A 17,512-nucleotide genomic window follows, 5' to 3' on the forward strand; every position below is an offset into this window, starting at 1 on the left:
CTTTCTTTCCAAAACCCCCTACATCCCCACCACCGCTTGCTCGCCAATCATTGTTCTCCTCTCTAGAGTTTGCTATGAACAGTTTAATTAAGTTACTCGATCCGATGAAGGTCCCGAGTCCTGGTTAAACCGGCTGGGTTTTAAAACATTGAGTGTGACAAAGTTAGAAATGGATGCCGATGTTCCATTCTTGGTTGCCAAGTAATAATAATAACTCAATTAAATTGCCTTTTTGACATCAAATCAATGTGAACAACACCATCCAATTTTTCCAAAGGAATTTATGGGAATTTGCAAAGAAGCAGCAGTTTTATTCACTGTTTAGAGAGAATGAATTAGACCAAGACTGACGACTCAGCTCTTAACACCTTTTCTGTATACTGTAATTGGATGCTCCCCTTGATTTTGAATGGCAAATCCGGGGTCGTAAACCATCCAATAATTGTTTTTACATGGAAAAAAAAATGTACAGAAATTCTAACAAGCCAAAAAGCCAGCAGCCAGGATCAAATATTCCCTCAAACCTAAACCATATATTCAGAGAACAATAAGAAGAGAAAAAGCTTAACTACGCCTTAGAAGCATCCACATCTTTAGAAGCATTCAAATCTTTGTTTAAAATTAGTTGTCCTGTTTCACTCTTCTTGAAAAGCTTCTCAACCAAGTGATCCCAATTACCACTACTGGACTTTGATTTAGTGTTTGAGGCATCTTGGTGCTCACCTTGGGAAGACTCTGCCTCATTTTTTTGAGGCTCCTCTGGATCGGTTACAGCATGGGGTATATTCAAACTAACAGCTCTTTCCAATGCATCTTTGTGTTCTTTTTTAATGCTCTGCAGCCTTTCCAGTTTCTGTACTTTTGGAGGAGTTGTGATGGTTTCAGGGCTGCTTTCCCTCATTCTCTGTAATTAGTAACACTATTAACTGTCAGTGATTTAGATAACAGAAAAAAGATTTGCTCAAAATAAGTTTCTTATGCTCTAACATCAGTTTTCTCCTAGAGAAGCAATCACTGTTAGACAGGGATAGAATTCTCAATGCAGAATATGAGTGTCTATCAACACACTTATCATAGTTAAAAGGACCTCAAGTTTGAACTAACCCTTCCTGGGTCTTGAAACTTTAGAATTGAATATCCTACTAAGCGGAAAAAGTTGTATATACTTTTGACAAATTGAATGTGGACACATCTAGTTATGCACAGAAAACGTAACCTGATTGTATAGACCATAAGTGATAATGAAGAAAAAGCCCATAAATATTAACCCAAGGGGAAAAGGAAGCTTACTTGTAAAGCTTTCTCTGCTTCCCTTTCTATCCAAACAATCCCGTGATCGGATGTGGCATTACAAGATAAAACAATATGTTCAAATCTCCCATCCACAGGAATAGCTGTTCTCACTTCTGGAGGAAACCTCCCACATCTGCATTTATGACAGGGAGCTTAATTTAGGACAATCACAACCATACATTGTCCTTGCAGATGGAAATTGAGAAATGGTTCAGGAAACAATTAGTTGACATAAATCAAAGGAGAAAATAAATGAAATATAACCCATGAAACCATAATAGGAAGCTTTTTTTGCATGATGCAAAAGTTATAAAACAATGTTTTCCATCTTCACAAATGTCCTTTCTTGCATGATACAAAAAATACAAAAGTTACTAAACGTGAACTATTTAGGACAATCACAACCATATGAGCTTCACAAATGTTGCTGATCTTTTAAGTTGGCATGTATTTCCAATAATGTCAGCAATATGATGAAAACAGATGTGGTGGCTATTGCAACGGCTTTTTAGTTTAATTTACTTTCCTTCTGCTTCAAACAGAAATAAAATTTTGAAGTACCAAATTGATTTTCTTGCGGACATTAATCACTATTGTTCTTAATTTCTAATTTCAAAGGATCAGACCCATGCACCTATTACTAATCTTAATACATTCTTTTGAACAATGATCAGTGACAAGATGACTGCAAAATCAATAAACCATGAGAAAGTCATGGCATTACAATTCTTGAGTAATGTTGTATAGAGTAAATCTCCTACCTAGGAGCACAATTGATGCAAGTCCAATTTCCTTTAACCTAGAATGAAACAAAAATGGTCATAGTAACAAAGGGATAGTGGTCATAGTAACAAAGGGATAGTGGAGTTACAGATTCATAGAAACTTATAATGATGGGGAAAAAACCGATGCATGTGATGGGGGGCAAAAGTAAAATAAAGCAAGGCATATGCATGAGATGCAAATTCGGCATGCAATGATCGGTCCAATCTATTTTTCAAACTATAACAACATTATTAGTCTCAGCTTGTGAGGCTATTTCACACAAATAGTATTTATGGGCAATACAAATAGCATTTATTCACAGAGCAGTAGAACATTTGGCAATTCTAAACAATAGTTAAGATGATAATGCATTATGGGCAATACAAGTTCATAATCTGAATGTGCTGTTACCTGCAAAATTTTCTCTCTACAATATGATACATCCGACCTGGCGCATAAAGTCTTCTAGGATCTCTAAGTTTTCTACCCTCTGGTATGAAGGTGTCCCTCAAGCACACCAAAAATAATAAACAAGGCAAACTGCCCAAAGCATCAAGCCCCGGTTTAAGAAATCATAATAATAATCCACAAAATGAAATAAAAGGAACAAGAAAAAAAGATATAACAAGAATACTGACCAGAATATTGACTTAAAAATATCTTCCAAAGGAGTAGCTGTTCTTGGCAAGAAATCATCCTGTCAAAATTTGATAACATCATGTTAAAGGTGTTCCCATCAATCATATAAAGACCACCTTAAGCAATCACCACTAAAATCATAAATAGTATGAAAAACGTTTTTTTACTTTTTCTTTAATCCCAAGTTATCCACAACTAAATTTTATGAACCTTAAAACAAACTAAATTCCATCAATAAGCAAAATCAAACAATGATCAAACTCCATACCTGCAAAATAATAGAATTGATAACATCAGCATACTTAACAGCCAAATTCAGGGACATACACCTTGCCGGCGCCACCGCGTAACACTTAATCTTACTCCTCGGAATCCCACCCAGCTTATCTCTATGGTTGACCACCACAATAGTAGCCAACGCCGCCACACCCGAACCCAAGGAATGCCCAGCAAAAATCAAATCATACTCACTCCCATTCTCGATCCACAGCCTTTTCAAAGTCTCACTCTCTTGATTCAACAACCATTCCGCTGACTTCAACAGCCCGTGATGCACATACCCTCCGTCAAACATCTGTCTCCCCAATCTATTATCCAACAGCGTTTTGTAATCACTTTCTTTAACCAAATTAAGGCCGCGAATGGCCAAGATTATTTCGCGGTTGTTGTGATCGACGTAGATGAGGTAAGGAGGCGCGCGGCCGAGGGTGTGCTCGTAAGTCACGCGCTTGATGACCCAGTCCGGGTTGAGTTTGTAGCCACCGGGGGGAGGGAATTGTGGGTGGCGGAGGTCGGTCTCGTAGACGGCTAAGATGAGTTGGCAGACACGTGGCACGGTCTCGAACTCGTCGGGAGTAGCGGTGGACCAGGAGGCGCTATCGTCGGAACCCACGTAGGTGCAGCGTTTCCAGAGCCAGCGGCCGAAACCCACGATGAAAACGCATTCGGCTCCGCATAAAACTGACATTTGTTGTACGGTGATTGGAGAAGGAGAAGAGTGAAGAAGACGAGGAAGATTGAGCTAATAGCTCATGTAATGGAGCTTTTGATTTTGATTGCTTGAGTGGGTTGTGAAACTGAGAATCTTTGCTTCTTTTTTTTTCGTTTTAATGGGATTTTGTCAGATTTCCATTTCCGGACAATTTGTGGACAGTGGAAACTGGTGAAAATTTTGATGGTGATACAACTTCTGAGTTGTCTAAGTTTTGCGTTATTCATTATTATAAATATTAATTAATTAGTTAAATATATATTGTTATGAGTCTGTTATGCATGTGAGTAATTGAGGGTATGTTTTTAAATGGATTTTAACTCAAAATTTGCTTATTTAGAAAATATAATATATAGTTTTATTTTCTGAAAGTATTTTTGTTTATTTTTACTACATACTATAAACGAGCACAGTTTTATTTAATTATTTAAAAATGTCTTTTTTTTTTCTTGTAATTAGCAAGTTCTCCGAAAATCAGTCTCAATCTCACCAATACCAATATGCCAAATGTCGTAATCCTTAACTATATGAATGCTCTGAAGATTTTATAATTGTTTACAAATTAAATTTAAAATAAAGTGTTTCATACTAGTGTATGTCTAAACTTATAAACTGGTCAAATTAGTTTATAAACTCTAAAATTATGTTAAATTATTTGTTTATAATTTTTTTTGAGCTTATAAATTATAACCTCAAAAAAAAAAAAAAAAAAAAAAAATTAAGGGGATTGAATCTCTATTACCAAGATGGTTGAATAATAGTGGAAGTTGAAATCAAATTCAGAGAAAATATAATAATCCAAAGGAAACAGTGTGCCAGCAAAACATTAATTGATAAGTATCAAAATGCATGATATGGGCTCAAAGAAAGGGATAATTAAACATGTGATGGACAAATCGACCAAAAACACAAAACCAATAGATTGCACACTAAGACAAGGATGTTTTTAAACGGACATCCCTCCAAGGTTTGGAATGAAACATTTACACCCTTATAATTGACAAACATTTTGTGCAAAGTTTAATTCGGATACAAAATATTGATACCCTTATTTTGTCTTTTTTTTTTCCTACAATAAAAAAAAGCTAATATCTTTTTTTTTTTTTTTTTTTTGGTGATCGAGGATGTCTGAGTTAACTTATGTGAATCTCAACTAATCCCTTAAGATCCTAAAGTTGACGACCAAGTAAGATCTTTAGTGGTCACCCTTATTAACACCTGTAAGGAGTCAAACTCAAGAGCTCATGAAACATTTTTTTGCTCTTTTACCATCAAGCTACCGAGTAGTGGTTAAAAGAAGCTAATATATGTGTTATATCTGGGAAATCAAGGGCTGACGTGGGAAATCACGTGATGGAGTGTGATCTGCTCCTGTCAGAACGGTAAGCGCGCGCTAGACCTGCCAGACGCTGTGGAGATCCCACGTGTCCATTCCCTGCTCCAAATCGCGTGAAATCAGTTTGGAAGGTGGGCAATATGACATAAAGCTGGATTTTGTCCTGACATTCATACCAACCCACAGATTTAATGATGATTACTTGCACTCATCTCATTATAAAAAGGAGAAGACCGCTTCATTGAGGGGATTAAGCCATTTTACACTCTGAATTAGCTATCCCTCTCTCTCTTGTATCTTTGCATTTACTTTTCACTAGTCATTTGTAAGTCAGTCTGTTGTTGCGATCTGACCCACAATATTAATACAATTATCAGTGGACGTAGGACTTGCTACCTTAGTATCCGAACCACTTTAAAAAGCTCTCACTACTACATTTACTGCACACTTTATCCATACTCACGTGTGTCTCTTGGCCAACCAACGTTACGCACGTGTCGATTAGTTGGTGTCAAAATCACGCATCAACAATATGATATTTGTAACATGATCAAAATATTAAATAGTTACTTTTTCACAAAATTATAAGGGTTTAAATATTCTATTCTAAAACTTAGATAATTCACTAAAGCTCAGGGGTGTCCAAAAAGTTAAGCAGACAGCCTGGATGATGCTGGAAACTGCATGAGATTTGAGAACCTTCTAAACTGCCATTTCCCTTCTTGTTGTGGGCTCGTGAAAGTGATAAGCAATTCATTAATAATTAATGAAATACCATTATTTTTGGAGGCCAGCATAATTAGGACGGTTTCAATTACAGGTAATGTTATACAATATAATATGTTCGATATTATAAATGAGTTTACAGAAGCTAATTTCAGTGGTTTCTGTTTCTGAGTGATATTGATAAATGGAGTTTCCCTCAAATTTCATCAAATTAATAATAGATGTCAATAAAGATTGCTTTTAAAGTGTCTTAGTTCCAAAGTTACTGTAGACGTGAGAAAATAGAAAACGATATACCAAGAACATTCCCTTGGCCTTGCTCTTCTTGTTCAATTCAATATATATCGACTGCTATTTATTAATTAAGTTCTGGGAATAAGATTTTATAACATTTCTGCGTGTTTTCTCTTTCTCACCTTGGAAAGTTGATTTGATTATTGTATTAAAAGTATTAGATATTGTATTACCAGCTATTCCCCACAGTATACGGGAGCTTCTAGTTGTCAATTAAATAAAAAAAAAAAGAAAAATTCACCTTTAATTTTTATTAATGGGCATAGAATCCAAGTATCATGAAAAGTAGCTTCTTTTGGGATGGCTTCTTTTACAGTAAATGCCGCATATTAAAGCGATGTTTTATTTATGTATAAATCGGACAAATTAAAAAAGAAAAAAAAGTATTTAAGATGGGAATGGGAATGGAATCTTCTTTTCTCTGGGAACAAATTAGAGAGACAACTGCATATATGCAGACTTTGGTTGTCTGTATGTCGCAGATACAAAATTGCAGGAGGGTATCAACAAACATGCAAATACATCAAGTCATCGGTTAAGGTTACTATCGGATCTTTATTGACGTGCAATAGGAGCACAAACTTTATAGTTCTAATTAATCAGATCAGCGCATGTGTCCCAGGTCAGGAATATAGGAAAACAAAGGCAAATTAAATCTGAAAAAAAAAAAAAAAGGGAAATCAATTAATTTAGCAAAAAATTGAGGATACAAAATCGACCAACTCTCTCAACCCTATATCCTAACCAACAAATGCTATTTTTCTGAGTTTGCCCTCAGTTATGTGGTAAATTACGTGTCCCATGACTATGTAATTGGAGCATGAGTTCTCACCATGTGTTCTATGACTATGCAACTGTCCAAGCCGCATGTCTCACTGTAAAAGGATAACTTCATTTGTAAGACTACCATAGGTTGCTTCAACAGTAAGGTTTAAAGCTGAGCTATCATCCAGGTTGCGTGTCATCTCATGAGGGGCTACTTCGTCATTAAGGCTCTTGGAAAGGCGGTTTGATAGGCTGCATGTCATGCCATGAAAAGGTTGCTTCATGAGCAAGTTCGTCTATGTAATAGTATAAATAGGGGTCTCTCACCTCAAAGAAGGGATCTAGAATCTAATTTCCTCAATACCTAAGGCCAATTGCCTCACTTGAGAGCAAATAGCTTTTGTAAACATATCAATAACATAACAGTGGACGTAGGATTTGCACCTTGCTTCTGAACCACTTTAAAAATTCCTTTGGTCTACTCCTTTTATTTATTTATTCACATTATTGTTATTATTGCTCATTAGTTCAACAACATATTTCTAGGTCCCTAATAGACCCTTGTGCGAACTCCCTTGAAGTCTCGAGTATTTCTTGTTGGTGTGAGAAATCGTAACAACATTTTGGCACTAGAAGGAGGCCCCCACAAAGCTCTTCAAATTTTTCGGTAGATCTTGTTCAATTTTCTGCTACCTTGAGCTAACGACCTTGAGCTAGTGGCCTCGAGCTGACAAACTTGAGCTAGTGACTTTAAGCTGATGTCCTTGAGCTAGCGAGCTCGAGTTGACGACTTCAAGCTAGCAACCTCGACCTAATGACCTTGAGCTAGAGACCTCAACCAATCAACTTAATGACCTCGAGCTGACGACCCTGAGCTGACGACCTCAGTAAGCGACCTCGAGCTGACGACCTTGAGCTGACAACCTCAGTAAGTGACCTCGAGCTAACGACCCCGATGGCCAAACTTGCATCTACAAAAAACAGGTCCAACGTTTAACAACTTCATAAAACAGCGTTGCACATCTCGTACTCTTCAGTCCGAGACAAAGTCGCTAAACAGCGTCGTATGTCTCAAACTCTTTAGTTTGAGACAAAGCTGCATCCCTTTGGAAAATCGACTTGCCAAGGGAGGGTGCCCAAGCCCTTATAACCCACATGTCCATCTCTTTCCTTTCCAATGTGGGATCCTAACATTCTACCATGCTTTTGCAATACATTATCTTGAACAACCGTGTGAGGCTTGCACTCTTGGGAAACATAGTAGATTGCCTTTTCTAACAGGAAAAAATCAGTGTGAATTACAGCCATTGGAGCTCATTCATTTTGATGTGTGTGGCCGAATGACTGTTATGTTAAATGGTAACAATAGGTATTTTCTTACTTTTATTGATGATTTTACAAGGAAAATTTGGGTCTACTTTCTGCAACGGAAATTTGAAGTTTTTGGCTATTTTAAGAAATTCAAGGCACATGTTGAAAGGCAAAGTGGTTACTTCATCAAAGTTTTACAAATTGATGGTGGGGGTTAATTTATTTCCAATGAGTTTAATGAGTATTGTGAAGAATAGGGAATAGAGCATGTAGTTACATTTCTTACACTCCACAACACAATGAAGTTGCTGAACGAAAGAATAGGACTATCATGGATATGACGAGGAGCATGCTTAAAGCCAAACAAATGCCCAACTCACTTTGGGCAGAAGCAGTTTCATGTTCCACATACTTGCTCAACAGATCTCCAACAAGGAGTGTCCAAGATTTCACCCCTGTAGAAGCGTGGAATGGTTTCAAACCAAATGTAAAGCATCTTAAGATATTTGGCTCCATTGCCTATGTTCATGTTCCAGCAAAGACAAGGAAAAAACTAGATGATCAAGGAGAGAAGACTATTTTTGTTGGTTACACATATGGAGGATACAAGCTATTCAATCTTGTGACAAAAAAGGTGATTGTAAGTAGAGATGTCACTTTTGCCGAAAATGAAGCTTGGAAATGGGATGTTGTTGCACAAAATGACTTCTCGAGACATCTTATTCTTGAAGAAGGAGTCCTTGAAGTTGCTGCTCCTACCACAAATGAAGAAGCCTTACCAATTAATGCCCAAGAAAATCCTACAACGCCAAGTCTTATAGAAACTGGAAGACCAAGGAGACAACGCCAACAACCAATTACTTTAAGAGATTTTTAGATAGCATCTGATAATGCCATTAATGATGATGGGGATTTCGTGCATCTTGCTCTATTTGCAGATTGTGAACCTATGACATTTGAGGAAGCAATTCAAGACTTCAAACGGGTGAAGGCCATGAATGAAGAATTGAAGGCAATTGAAAGGAATAACACATGGCAGCTTACTAACATTCCACCTGGTCACAAAGCTATCGATGTGAAGTGGATTTTCAAGACAAAGATGAAAGCAAATGGTGAGGTGGACAAGTACAAAGCAAGACTAGTGGCAAAAGGGATTTGAGCAATAAGCTAGTCATGACTATCAAGAGGTATTCTCTCCAGTTGCTCAAATTGAAACTATTAGGCTCATAATTGCTTTGGCAGTGCATAAACATTGGAAGATCCATCAAATGGATGTAAAGTCAGCCTTTCTTAATGGTCCCCTGGAAGAAGAAGTGTTTGTTAAACAACCACCAAGTTTTATAAAGAACGGGAGAGAAGAAAAAGTGTTTAGATTAAACAAAGCTTTATACGGTCTAAAGCAAACACCAAGAGCATGGAACAAGTGTATTGATTCCTTCTTCCATAAGGTTGGATTCCAAAAATGTCATTCCGAGCATGCTTTATACGTGAAGATTACTGATTTTGTTGATGCTATACTACTTTGTCTTTATGTTGATGATTTAATCTTTACAGGTAATAATTTTAAAATGATTGAAGATTTTAAGAAGTCTATGATGCATGAGTTTGAAATGACAGATCTTGTCTTAATGTCATATTTTCTTGGTATAGAAGTTATTCAAAAGGAAGATGAGATTTTCATTTGCCAAAAGAGGTATGTTACCAAACTTTTAAAGGGGCTCCGTATGCATGACTGCAATCTTGTGAGAACTCTCGTGGAGGTTGGACCTAAACTATCCAAAGAAGATAATGAAGCTCAAGTTGATTCCACCTTGTTCAAGCAAATTGTTGGAAGTTTAAGATATTTGACATGTATAAGGCCTAACATATCTTATGGAGTTGGTTTAATTAGCAAATTTATGGAATTTCCTTGCCAATCTCATATGGAAGTTGCCAAGAGAATTATGTGGTACATAAAGGGCACTTTTGATCATGGTTTATTCTACTCTTCATCTAACAATTGCGTTCTTGTCGACTACTCAGATAGTGACTGGGGTGGAGACTTAAATGATCGTAAAAGCACTTTTGGTTATTGTTTCAAATAGGGGAGTACTGCTTATTCATGGTCCTCTAAGAAACAATCAATTGTTGCTCTTTCAATCTGTGAAGCAGAGTATGTTGCTGCCGCTTCAAGTGCATGTCAAGCAGCTTGGTTATGCAATTTGTTGAGTCAAATTCATTGTTCAATTGAAGGACCTATGAAGATCTTTGTTGATGATACCTCTGCAATCAGTTTGGCAAAAAATCCAATTACACATGGAAGAAGCAAGCACGTCAGCACCCGCTTTCATATCCTGAGACAACAAGTTGAAGAAAAGGTGATTGAGTTGGAGTACTACAAGTCTCAAAACCAGCTTGCTGACATCTTCACCAAGTCGTTGAAGCATGGAGCTTTTGCTAAGATGAAGCAGTTACTTGGAATGATTACTCCTTAGAATCTGGATTAAGGGAGGATGTTGGCATTAATCCCGATTCTACCAACATTCTTCCTTACTATTTTAAATGAATCAATCTAATTTATTGGAGTCATGTTTTAGTGGAGTTATAATTATTTTACTATTACTATTTTAGTGACATGTGAATGATGAAAGTGGAGTTATGTAAGTCCAAGTTTTAGGTGTTTTGGTTAATAGTGCCTTGAAAATAGAAGTCCAAGTATCTTCACACTATTATAAATAATGTCATTTTATGTGTGACTGTGTGTGGTCTTATAAATAATTATTCTCCACTAAAAGTTTAAGCATTTTTCCTCTTCTCTGTCTTTATCTTTCTTCAAACCTTCCCCATATTAGGATTAACTTTTTTTCTTGCTTAACAAACATAAGTCCAATAAAAAAGTGAAAACTTTTAATGAAAAACAATTCAAAAACAAAAACATATCCTATGCTTCATTTTAATTTAAACCTTATATTTATGTTGTACTTTTGTTTAGCCCTCAGTTTTATATTTGATTTTAAATGAATTTAGCACATGTCAATTTGTTAATGGTTTGTAACGTAGTGGTAACATGTCAGCATTATCACTAACTGGTGATAATATCCCATTGTATTCTAGATTTTTTTCCATTTCTATATAACATATCATAGCATTTATATATTTTTTAAACAAAATTATACTACAAATATAAAATTTAAGAAAACAAACTAATAAAATGAATTTATTTGTTTTGACTCCCAGGCTGTCAAAGTACTTAATTATGATGGCTAGTCTCACCGGAAGATCATGCTGCGTTAGACTAATTAACTCAAATTTATTGTCTTCCCATATCAGATTAAGTAATGGAAAATGAAAATTTGTACATTGTTCCTTCTAAGGCTAAATTTCATCATTTGGAGTCATTATCTGAGTAGAATGGGTCACTGTGCAAGTAAATTGTACTATTAATAAGGTTATGTTTGAAAAACCAAAGGCGACTTCCACCAGCTTGCCGAGGCCCTGCACGACGGACAACTAGCACAAGGGCTTATCCAGCTGCCACTTATCCATCACATTTTCATCCTATAAGAAGGTAGATCTTCACAAAGTTAGAGATTATTAGACACAATTAGCATTAATAAACGTATTTTTATTTTACTCTCTCTTTGTCGTTTTTTGCAAAAGTTAATGAAAAAAACACACGCACACGCGCCAATACTTGATCCTTGATATTTTACTGAGAAATGACAGAAAAAAAAAAAAAGAAGATAAATCAGTCCGGACTAATTGAACGTCGGAGGCTCAACGTGCTGAAACCCATTGCCTCTAACGCCTTGTTTTGTTTTGTATATTCAACACATCACTTTGTAAATTAAGGCCCTTGTTTGAAACAATCTAGAGTTATACGAAATCAAACAAGTAAAATCACACAGATATCAAAACAGTAAAGAGAAAGAAAAAATACGAGCAATTTACTCTGATTCACCTGATTAACATACTATGTCTAATATAATTAATATTATTAAAATACTGTCTCACATCTCTCGTTATAATAAATGTATTTGTCCTATGATTTGTTATCACTCATACAAGAGAATAATAAACTTATATATGCAGAAGACTCCCGAATGCATCTGCATGACCCCTTATTGTTGAAGGGTCGATAACTCTAATATTGCTGAACACTGACATACCTAACAATAATTTATTTATATAGTATATTCCCATGCTTGATTAGTTGATGTCTAACCGATTCCACCGAACAAGAGCAAATATTCTTTTACTGCACTACTACAATACAGAGTAAAAGATATTAAAAAATTTGAGGTAGTTAATTACTGCAAGCATCCTACTTTCCTTAATTAGCGGACTTAACAGTCTTAACTACAATTTAACTAACCAAAAAGCAGATGTTGAATAAAGAAAAACGTGCCTTTTCTTTTTTGAAAAGACAATCCTGCCTCTAATTTGGCTTGAACTTTTACTCCCGTGTCACAAATTATTAACAACGGCATTGTTACACCAAGCCCCAACAAAAACCAACAAAACAAACTTCGCTGACTTGATGAGCTCAGTTGGCCAACTGCTGGCCAGAAACCACTACCCACCGCACAAATTGCATGTAACCAAATGAGACCCCTGCTCCATTTAATCCCGGTGGTTTTGAAATTAATCACCTAATATGTGAAAACTTGGAGAAATGGGCAAGACCAAAAATCCCATGAACACCCCTTAATGACACTATATATAAATCCTTCCTACAATGTCACCATTCAACAATAACAAGCAGTTAAGAGAAACCAATTAGAAAATCATGGCAATGCAAAGACTGCTTTTTGCCTTCTTACTCATTTTCCCAAGTATGTTAGTAAATATTGCTTCTGGTACATCACTAGTCACCTTTGTGTTTGGGGACTCATTGACAGAAGTTGGTAACAATAATCATCTGCAATACTCTCTGGCGAGGTCGGATTATCCATGGTATGGCATTGATTTTTCCGGAAGACAGGCTACTGGAAGATTCTCCAACGGAAGGACTATCGGCGACATAATATGTATTCTGTTTTTTTTTTTTTTTAAAATAAAGTTAAAAGGGGAGTTCTATATCATCATTCTGCTCAATTTGAAATGTTTGTGTTTGCTGCAGCTGAAAAACTTGGTATAGCATCACCCCCACCATATCTTTCTTTGGCAAAAAATGATGCTGCGTTGCTCAAAGGGGTTAATTATGCATCCGGTGGAGCAGGAATTCTCAATGATACCGGATCATATTTCGTAATACATACCTGATACCTCTTTTTCTAAGGAATTATTCATTGATAGAGCACTATATATTAACATTAATTTCACCTAATTTATTACTTGGTTATTGCAGATTCAGAGGTTGACGTTTGATGATCAGATAAATTACTTCAAAAACACCAAGGAATCAATCAGAGCTAAAATAGGAGACGTGGCTGCAAACAAACTCTGCAATGAGGCGATGTTCTTCGTTGGAATGGGTACTCCGTACTCACATTATCTTCTAAAAGTGGAAAATAATTAAATGAGCATGAATTAACATAATAATATGGTGGTGTATTTGCAGGAAGTAATGACTATGTCAACAATTACTTGCAGCCCTTCTTGCCAGATGGCCAACAATACACACACGATGAATTTGTCGAGCTCTTAGCATCAAAGTTAGACCGCCAACTTTCGGTGAAAATTTTCGCTCCAACCCTCTTCTCCTTTAACCAAAATATATCTGATATTATATATAACTTCCATATGATTGGATTCGTTGTGTGATTATACAGAGGCTGTACGAACTGGGGGCACGAAAATTGATCATGCATGGATTAGGCCCTCTCGGCTGCATTCCATCTCAGAGAGTGAAATCAAAGACAGGCCAATGCTTGAAGCGAGTGAATGAATATGTGCAGGAATTCAACTCCAAAGCCATAAAAGTTATAGCCTCTCTAAATGGACGCCTCCCCGGTGCAAAATTCTCGTTTGCAGATACTTACCCCGATGTCTTAGATTTAATCGAGAGGCCCACTGTTTATGGTAATTTTTTCAGATTTCTTTAATCAACCATCTCGAAGAAGAAAAGCAAAATTTGGTCTAGTTTTTAATGGGCAATTTTGTTTGATATTTTTGTGTAGGTTTTAAGATTTCCAATACTTCATGCTGCAATGTGGACACAAGCGTGGGCGGTTTATGTCTGCCCAATTCAAAATTGTGCAAAAATCGGAGAGATTATGTGTTTTGGGATGCCTTTCATCCTTCTGATGCCGCGAATCAAGTGCTTGCTGACAAGCTCTTCTCCAGCTTATTTTCTAGCGCTCCCGCGCCTGCTCCGGAGCCCCATTGAAATCAAATCCCAATTTTCAAAAGATAAAACCATAAAAGAGGGTTATGCATATGGATAATGCTATTTGCACAAACTCTTATATAAAGAGAGTTTATACAAATTGATATGATATATCACAAAGCATGTTATATGACATTAGGATACACAAAAATTAATATTAAATTAATGTTATATGGAACCTCATGTCACTTGACACTCACATGATATACCACGTCACTTTGTACAAACTCTTTTTATACATAGAGTTTATATAAATAGCTTTATCCTATGCATATATCTATACTTTTTTGAGAAATGCTCTTTAAACGGCATGTACAATCAGTTATACATAGATTTTTCCATACTTAAAAAAAAATATATGGAATAATTGTTATTAGAGTTCTGTATCAAAGAAAGCGTTATTGTTGAGCAAGCCTAAAGTGTACCTTATAATAGAATTGAAATTCAAAGGAGTTGTTCTATTGTGTACACTCTTAAGCTGAAAAAACCCTACTTCGAATATTTCTTTAAGGGGTTTTTGTTCTTCTATTGAATATATAATTATACATGTTACTTTAAGTATGAAGAAACCACCACGTCATCTAGGCTATATGTCAAATGAATAATATTATTAGTTAGAGTTAACGACTTTTTCCCATCCAAAGTATGGCCTAATAACACTTTCCCACCTAAAAAGTTTTAAAATACAACTTTACTATCCAAATCATATTTAGGGACTGATGAACTTATTAGTTAAGTCATCCGTTGTGGGAGTGACATGTGGGTGATCCTGGTCACTTGATCTTAGAACAATTTATAGATAGTTGGCACAAATCTGACAATAGGAAATTCATGTACAACGTTAACCAATAAAAATGATCAATAGATAACTTTAAGGTGATAAGCATGTCTAAAACCTTAAATATAAAAATTAGAAGGAATTAACAAGGGTAAGTACATGGACAGTCCAAGTCAGAAATGCATTGCTCTTTAGCAGATAATCCGAATTTCTCCATACATTCACCTTTACAATAATCAGCCATACAATCGTTTCCTTTGATAATTGATATTGTATTATGATATAAGATTTCGGCGAGGTGTGGCTACTAGTATTTATAATATTATAATCATCAAATTTAAGGTAAAGCAATCCGTTTAGATTTTTAAAGATATGAAATATGACGGTATATATCATATGGTATAAAGTCTATTATACTTAACAATTTGTTATATTTCAATGTTTATAATTTCTTCAATTTGAAGATATTATAAACATTGAATTATTGCAAAAATATATATAGATTTATATGGAAGATTAGTATAAAATCATTTATTGGTATACACACATTGATAATATTCCATTTAGTTACTTCCTTATATATATATATATAGCTGAATACTCATGTGGGCTGATCGCCGTATGACACATTTTAGAAGCTTTAGAATTGCTCCATTTTGATACATTGGATTAACAAGCTAATCAAATTGTTCTATTTTGACACGTTGGATTGATATTTATTGCTCAATCTATAATTATTAATTAAAAAAATGGGATTTGTAATAATACAGGTGCATTATATTGACATTCTAAAGATGTGCATTAATAATAAGTATACAGATGTATTGGATTGCTATTACTAATTGTGGTTTAATGACATTTGTCTAGGATTGCTATCTATAATTATATTGTATTGAAATTGGAAAACTTTTTTTATTGAATTCGTATTTAATTGCGTTGGTATTCGGAAGGTCTATATAAGGGGTTATAAAAGGGGCGTATGTTCAGTTCTATATCATCACAATTTGTTAGTTGGTGTCAACAATACGTCTAGTCTTTTGTTAATTGTTTATAGGTCATTTTAGTTTGTGAAAATAATATATTTGTTCTTCATGTGTTTTTTTATCGATGATTTTTTATTTATTTATGTTTTTGTTGTTGTTTACAAGTCAAAGATTCATGAATTGACATAGAATAAAGGCAAGATGTCTAATTGACACTGTCAGACGAGTTGTTATTTTGATTTGTTCTTTTGAACTGTAAGTATCTTTTCTAACTATTTTAATGCGAAACTGTAAGTATGTCTCCCAACTATTTTAACGGTTATTGTTAGATTGAATGATTGTTTTTGTTCAGTCAATTTATTTGAATGATTAATTGTGTTATTCCTTCCGAAAGGTAAGTGTGTTCCTTGATAATTTTAATATGAAGATTAATTAACTTTTGAAGCTTCCGTTTTTAGGTACCAGTTTTTATACGAATGGATAATTGTTCCTTAACAATGTTAACATGAAGATCGATTACATTTTGTTATGTTTGTTTTCAAGGAAATGAGGATTTGTGTTTATTATTTCTTTGGTAGAGTCATTGATTCGGTGCGTCACTTCTGCAGATCGATTGGCATAAAATGTGCATTCGTTGATTTTGTTGATTTCGTTTTCAGGTTACAGGGAAAAAAGTTGACGTGTTCATACAATGGCTAGCGTGTTCCGCACCAAGTTGTGTTTATTAAGTCTTCGGTAAGGTCATTGATTTTGTATGTCTATGGTTGCAACCGATCATTGTGAATTATATGTTCATTGATGTTTGCTGATTTTATTTTCAGCTTACAGTTTTAGTCGAATAGTGAGTATTTGTTGTCAGTATGTTCATATGAGGGGCAATTAGTTTTCCTTGTATTGCTGACGCTGAGTAACATTAAACGTTCATGGTTTGTATTTTGTCTAAAGATTAAGCATTGTTTTTTTGGCCATGCTATCTATTTGTTCCAGTTGATATGTAAGTATTTGTTTTGGGACTGGGCTACGTGAAACATTTATGGATTGTTTTATGTTAACAAGGCTCGTGTGAGTATTGTTTTTGCTAACTCTATTTTTATGCGACACGATCGGCCCTCAACTATCATCGAATTGTGCTGTTCGGTGCATTGTTGTCATAGGGTAGCAAAATCCAATAGTAGTTGAGGTTCGATTTTGTGATTTGTGAATGGAATGCTATTGTATCAGATTTGGTCATTGTGGATGTCAACGATTTGTGTTGTGAGAGTGTCATGGTTAGTATCCCGACATGATGGTGATGGTGATTAAGAGATTTGGTTATTCCAGG

The 17,512-nt window shown here is 35.3% G+C and overlaps 2 protein-coding genes across 2 annotated transcripts; one reads left to right on the top strand and one right to left on the bottom strand.

The window, feature by feature from the left end:
• Nucleotides 1-289: 289 nt before the first annotated feature.
• On the bottom strand, nt 290-3,799 carry LOC116122256. Its single transcript, XM_031408140.1, has 5 exons — nt 2,966-3,799; nt 2,697-2,755; nt 2,470-2,598; nt 1,291-1,426; nt 290-904 (listed from the first exon to the last, which is right to left on the bottom strand). Exons 1-5 carry the CDS (start codon nt 3,662-3,664, stop codon nt 569-571), a joined length of 1,359 nt encoding a protein of 452 aa, XP_031264000.1. The 5' UTR covers nt 3,665-3,799; the 3' UTR covers nt 290-568.
• A 9,066-nt stretch (nt 3,800-12,865) lies between these two features.
• LOC116122348 (GDSL esterase/lipase At5g37690-like) lies at nt 12,866-14,917 on the top strand. The gene is made up of 6 exons (XM_031408213.1): nt 12,866-13,129; nt 13,222-13,349; nt 13,450-13,576; nt 13,663-13,775; nt 13,874-14,123; nt 14,222-14,917. Exons 1-6 carry the CDS (start codon nt 12,889-12,891, stop codon nt 14,428-14,430), a joined length of 1,068 nt encoding a protein of 355 aa, XP_031264073.1. The 5' UTR covers nt 12,866-12,888; the 3' UTR covers nt 14,431-14,917.
• Nucleotides 14,918-17,512: the final 2,595 nt, after the last annotated feature.

The sequence above is a fragment of the Pistacia vera genome, unplaced genomic scaffold (genome assembly GCF_008641045.1).
Source record: "Pistacia vera cultivar Batoury unplaced genomic scaffold, PisVer_v2 Contig133, whole genome shotgun sequence".
Classification (NCBI taxonomy): domain Eukaryota; kingdom Viridiplantae; phylum Streptophyta; class Magnoliopsida; order Sapindales; family Anacardiaceae; genus Pistacia; species Pistacia vera.

What these genes read in the sequence shown, in the direction of transcription:
- LOC116122348 (XM_031408213.1), top strand. Translation starts at nt 12,889, where the DNA reads ATGGCAATGCAAAGACTGCTTTTTGCCTTCTTACTCATTTTCCCAAGT. An exon ending in GACTATCGGCGACATAATAT is followed by an intron (nt 13,130 to 13,221) that starts GTATTCTGTTTT and finishes TGTTTGCTGCAG; the next exon opens with CTGAAAAACTTGGTATAGCA. An exon ending in CGAGAGGCCCACTGTTTATG is followed by an intron (nt 14,124 to 14,221) that starts GTAATTTTTTCA and finishes ATTTTTGTGTAG; the next exon opens with GTTTTAAGATTTCCAATACT.
- LOC116122256 (XM_031408140.1), bottom strand. Translation starts at nt 3,664, where the DNA reads ATGTCAGTTTTATGCGGAGCCGAATGCGTTTTCATCGTGGGTTTCGGC. An exon ending in GTAGAGAGAAAATTTTGCAG is followed by an intron (nt 1,427 to 2,469) that starts GTAACAGCACAT and finishes TCATAAATGCAG; the next exon opens with ATGTGGGAGGTTTCCTCCAG. An exon ending in AAGCAGAGAAAGCTTTACAA is followed by an intron (nt 905 to 1,290) that starts GTAAGCTTCCTT and finishes TACTAATTACAG; the next exon opens with AGAATGAGGGAAAGCAGCCC.